At 37.4% G+C, this 6,000-nt stretch overlaps 1 protein-coding gene across 4 annotated transcripts in view; it reads left to right on the forward strand.

The window, feature by feature from the left end:
* Nucleotides 1–4,969, forward strand: part of LOC126184835 (tumor susceptibility gene 101 protein) — a 157,710-nt gene extending 152,741 nt beyond the window's left edge. For all 4 annotated transcript variants that reach the window (XM_049927428.1, XM_049927439.1, XM_049927448.1 and 1 more), the window contains one exon: nt 4,588–4,969. In XM_049927428.1, the coding sequence (XP_049783385.1) occupies nt 4,588–4,774 (187 nt within the window). In that variant the 3' untranslated portion in view covers nt 4,775–4,969. The remainder of the gene's footprint in view (nt 1–4,587) is intronic.
* Nucleotides 4,970–6,000: the final 1,031 nt, after the last annotated feature.

Genomic DNA, 6,000 nt, shown 5'->3' on the forward strand with positions numbered 1-6,000 from the left:
TGCAAACCAGTGTGAGGTGCATGGCAGAGCGTACATCCCATTGTATCAGTTATTACGGTTTCTTCCTGCTCCATTCATGTATGGAGCACAGGAAGAATGATTGTTTTAATGCCTCTGTGTGTGCAGTAATTATTCTAAATCTTATCCTCATGATCCTTGTGTGAGTGATACGGAGGGGGTTGTAGTATATCCCTAATCATTTAAAGCTGCTCCTTGAAACTGTGTTAATAGACTAACTCGGGATAATTTACGTCTGCTTCAAGAGTCTGCCATTTCAGTTCTTTCAGTATCTCTGTGACATTCTCATTAAACAAACCTGTGATCGTTTGTGCTGCCCTTCTCTGTATACGTTCAGTGTTCCCTGTTAAGTCCTGTCTGGTACAGGTCCCACACATTTGAACAATATTCTAGGATGGGTTGCATGAGTGATTTGTAAGTAATCTCTCTTGTAGACTGATTGCATTTCCCCCCACTGCTTTATCCATGACTGAACCTATGTGATCATTCCATTTCATATCCTTACTAATTATTTGTATGAGTTGGCCGATTTCAACAGTGACTCATTGATATTAGTCATACGATACTATCAGTTTTTTCTTTTTTTCATTTTGTGACATGAACAGTTTTGCATTTCTGAACATTTAGTTGCCAATTTCTGCACCATGCTGAAATCTTATCAAGATATGACTGAATATTTATGCAGCTTCTCTCAGATAGTGCTTCATTATAGATGACTGCATCGTCTGCAGACAGCTGATTTTACTGTTAATTGTCTGCAAGATAATTAATATACAACATGAACAGCAAGTGTCCAACACACTTCCCTGGGGCACACCCGAAGTTACTTCTACATCTGTCGATGACTCTCCATCCGAGATAACATACTGTGTCCTTCCTACCAAAAAGTCCTCATCCAGTCACAAATTTCACTTGATACCCCAGTTATCAGGTAAAGTGACATGCACCGCTATGGATCAAAACGTGTAAATGGTATTTATAAGAGTGTAAGGTGTGTAGCTTTGATGTTACCTGGGTAGGTGCAGATCAGTAGTAGGGGTTGCCAGTGACAAGTACCTACTGCACATTGAGGGAAAACTTGTGAGCATAAAGTATTTCTAACTGTACAGGTGACTGCAAGTTCTTAGAGGATGCACAAGAGTAGTCTAAAAAATCAAGGAAGTAGCTCCAACTCCCGACTTTGCATTTACATTGTGCTCCACAAATAGACATAAAATAACTTCACTGGATGAAACTTCTCATTCTACAGTATTGACAGTTTTTGTGTTGATAGCCATGTTTTGTAGGTGCGTAATGCTCTCAGCTCATTCTGTTGTTGAAATAGTTTAGGTTGGGGGTTTGTGTTGTTCTGGCCGTGGATATCACTACAAAGAGATAATCATATATTTGTCTGCTCGTACTCAGTTTTCAGACAGTGTGTCTTTATTTGTGATTGGATGAACCAGACATTACTCATGAAATGAAATAAGACCCCTTTGTGTATATTTAAAGTTACGGTTAGAAGCCCTAAACCCTCCCTTTCATTTCCACGTGGATCAGTAATAGGCACCTTATAGTTGAAACATCTAAAATGGTTCTTGAAAGGATGGACAATAGTTGAAGGCCAAAGGAACGGGAGCAGTGGACCTCATTGCAAAGAAGGAAGTGTGGACAACCTTCGGAGGTCTGGGAAGTGATGGATGGCTGGACTACAAGTACAGTAGCACGATTGAAGGAAGTGGAATATGGTCAGTGAGAAGTGGTGCCAGCGGTAAAATACTCGCATGATGGCCATAATGATGAATATAGTACATATTGTTATTCCTTGAGTGAAGGACAAACTGAAGTGGCCATCTGTAAGTAGTAGCCTAAAGAAATACATTGATGATACTGCATTCCCATATGGTTTCTTATCAGGTTTCAGCCATTCTCCTTTCATACATTAAGTGATAGATTCCCAGTCAATACATGTCACAGATGACTACAAGCACAAGAAAATATCCCCAGAGGCTCTGTTGCCTCACACAGAGCTGCATAATGAATAATATAAATTTTGTTCCTCTCTGGAAAGACTTGCACTGTGATTCTACACTCAGGCAAGTGAACTAATTCAAAGGAAGGAACAGCAAACTCCAGGTGTGTGTTATAAGCTAACCACTTTCATTCCAAGAAAAGTTTCAGGATCTAAAAATAATATCCATCTTTAAGTCTCAGGAGTGGCAGCTTCAGATGGAGTACATGTTGACTGCCACAAGGCTGTTGGCAGCCACAGCAGAATCTTACACATAATGCCTTGGCCTGGTACTGAAACATCCAATGTGTTAAGACAGAATTTGTGCTATTGAGACTTTTGTAAGCCCCAACTCACCACTTGATTTCACAAGTTCCATTCTTCTTTCCTCATTGTGGCTGCAATCTCACAGCTACGTCAACAGTTCTTCCAATATGCGTGGTGGCACTATCACTTTAAAAGTTGTGTTATGTAAGAAAAATGTTGATCTAGCTCAAATTCTAAGAGTTTTGCCCTTTGGCTTCCACTAATCAGCAGTATTTGCTTATTGTGAATCTTCTGATGAATCTACATTTCAATAGAGTTAGAGCACAGTTAGGAGCTAAATGTCCCCCATAAAGTACATTATGCTAAACTAAATCATAAAACAATGAACACTTATGTTTGTTGACAATTCCTGGTTACAGGCATTGGTAAAAACTCAAGATGATGATGATGATGATGATGATGTTGAAACATACCAGTAATTACTAACACATTCACTACCATGAGGCCACAGCAAAGCAAAGTATCACACTCAATACAGTAGTGTCCTGGTTGAAACATCCGTCTATGTGTGTGGCAGTCAGTGTGTTAAACCACAAGAGAAAAACTACTGTATGAATAAATTGACAATCTCAAGAGAACTTGAGTGTAGTGTGCAAAATCTGAAGAATTAAAGAAATCAAAGACATGCAAAATGAAACTACAGGATGGCTTATAAAGTTTGCAGAAGATGTCACAAGCAAGTCCAAACTACATCCAACACAAATCCAGTCCGATATTTCATAAACTCATATTTTAACTGTGTCACAGTAATAAACAATATCAAATTCTTGTAAATCCAGGAATACTGTGTCAACCTTGGCACCTTCATTTACTATCCTTTTGATATTTTAGTTGAATGGGGTGTGACAAGTTTCACATCTTTGTTGTTCAAAGAATGCAGGTTGAAACCCAAAGACGATATTGGTTTTTTAAGCAGGTTATAATATGTTTTGTAGTTCTGAAATTGTGTGCACCTGCTAGTGACTCTTCTTGAAAATGGAACACTACAGTGTTCCAGACTTTATTAAACTGCTGGTAGCAGGAAGCAAAACTCAATGCAATTATAGATACTGGATATGAGAAACAATGTTGAAAGTAACAGTAACTTAGAAATGAGAGTTATAATGCAATATTCTTCAAAGTAAAAATCAGAACACAAAAACAATTACTGGTAAAAGACAAAAATGAGAACATAGCAACTATATAATAATAATAATAATAATAATAATAATAATAATAATAGAGGAGTTGAACACCCTGGAGACACACTACTGCCAAAGATGAATCTGGATAAGCTCTGTAGGATATCAAGTATAGAAATCAACAACTTTGTGAGTATTGTCACTAGTGTTATAGAATGCTGTGAGAAATGGAAAATTCTTGTATTTCTGTTCAGAAACAGTTGTCTTGCTCAAAAAATGCAATTATTAAAGGTTAGTGTTTCATTTCTCATGCATTTTAGGTGTTTAAGGTAATGAAAAATATTGGAGGAACCAACATTTGATTATAAATCTGCCAGAGGTGTTAGAGAAACAGTTTTAGTGAGGAAGTGAATACAGAGACCCGAGTAACTTATGGTGTGCTTTGTGTGGTCAATTTTGAAACAGAGCATTAATTATTAATGGGAGTGAAAGAATGTGGCTGTTGAAAAGGGGGGGGGGGGCAGATATTTATTAAGGGGAGTAGTCTTTCAAGGACCAAGTAACTCTCTTGATGAGCAAATCTGATGTAGTTTTCAATGAAAGTGACAGTTGAAAAAGCAATCAGCAAGTTGTTAACTGTAGGTATGGGGCAGAGCTATCAGCCCAATATGGAGGTGGGGTGAGATATTCAGGAGCTTCTAAATGAAGGAATGCAACACTTGAATGAAATACCTTAATATATTTCTGATGGATGTAACAAGTTATGTACAAGATGCAGAGGTACACAGAGTAAAATTTGCTTGCGCAATAGCTCTATGGTTCTGGTGACAAAAGTGTAGTATATGATGAAACTCACTCACTCTCGAAATGTAATACCATTACATGTTTTAAGGTGATAGTAGCACGTTAAAGGGTCAGAAAAATCTACACAGACAGTATTAAGGAGGTGACAAACTTAGCATTTAATAATTGGAGTATGCTCTGAATATAAACATTTCAGAAATTAAGAGAACCTTTCCCTTGCAACATCAAAGATTGAAATCTTCTCTGCGTCTCAGTACTGATTTCTTGTAACATGGGATTTAACTTGCTCTCTGTTTTTATGAGAAGTTAAACTTTCATTTGTTTCAGATTACTTAATGCATTTGCTGAAGAGGCGGCCAACGAAGATGCTATTTATTATATGGGCGAAGCACTGCGGCGTGGTGTGATAGATTTGGATGTCTTCCTGAAACAAGTACGCAGCCTCTCACGTAAACAGTTTATGTTAAGAGCATTAATGCACAAGTGTCGTCAAAGGGCAGGACTTGCCGGGTAACTCAGTTGGTGCCATTAAGGAGTGTAAAGAATTTTTCTTTCTGATGGTAAAGTAACTGCTCAGATGTTAAGTGTTTCAGACAGCCACTGTATCATCACGCAGTAATGTGTATATTGTCATACTTGTTACAGGTGATATATTTATACATGTTGTAATGCCTTTGTAACTGGAAAAATACACGATATTATACTGGAATGGTATTTTTATTTATAAATATCCATAACATAAGCCATTTTCATGCTTTTAACTCCAATTACTTTCCAGCCCGATGGATCCAGTTTTCCCCACGCAATGGAATGTTGTTGAAATGGAACCTGTAAAAAAATTTAAAAAAATTGTTTTAAGTAATTAAATTTCTATATACAAATTAATGGAACTGAATTTTGTAAACAATTTGTACAGTAGTTCGTAAAATAAGGTATCTTTATACAGTACACACACCTTTGGGAATTAAATTTTAACTGCTACACCACCTCGATTCACGTTTCAAACAGAACTACCCTATTCACTAATAAAATAAGACCAAAATGTTATATTTCTTAAACATTATCTGTGAATGTCAAACATGCTAAAGCTTCAATTTTAACACATCTGATGAACTGAAGCACTAGTTGATAAAGTCAAACTAGTATTTCCCTGCTCTTTTATATAAATGTTTCGGTTACACACTCTAAACTGTGTATAGTAAAAAATTGTCTGACAAAACTCATGTACAACAAAAATTGGAATTGAGCATGTTGATGCCATTGACAAGACACCAAACTCCACTTTGTAAGGAACTGGGGTGCCCAAATGCCCATCTAGACTCAGAGATAAATTACCCCTAAGCATTGTGCTCAAGTCTAGCTTCATTGGGGCTTGGGAATTAACTGTAATCTCTTTTACTGTTTCTGTTCCAAATACATAGTTGCCAGTGTAAGAAAAACATTGTTTGTTGCAAACGTGCACTTCATTTTGGAACAGACTTTGCATAAGAGGTATTAAAGTCTCCTTTGAAATACACGCAGACAAAAAAAATCCGGAACTGGTGGGAGGTACCTGCCCATAATGCTCCAAATGTTCTCAATTCGGGAGAGACCTGGGGACCTTACTGGTTGAGGTAAGGTTTGGCACGCATGAAGAGAAGCAGTAAGAACTCCCACCATGTGTAAGTGATCAGTATCTTGCTGAAATGTAAGCCCAGGATGGCTTGTCATGGAGGACAACAAAATGGGGCATACAATATC

Source organism: Schistocerca cancellata, chromosome 1, assembly GCF_023864275.1.
Source record: "Schistocerca cancellata isolate TAMUIC-IGC-003103 chromosome 1, iqSchCanc2.1, whole genome shotgun sequence".
In the NCBI taxonomy this organism is placed as follows: Eukaryota; Metazoa; Arthropoda; class Insecta; order Orthoptera; family Acrididae; genus Schistocerca; species Schistocerca cancellata.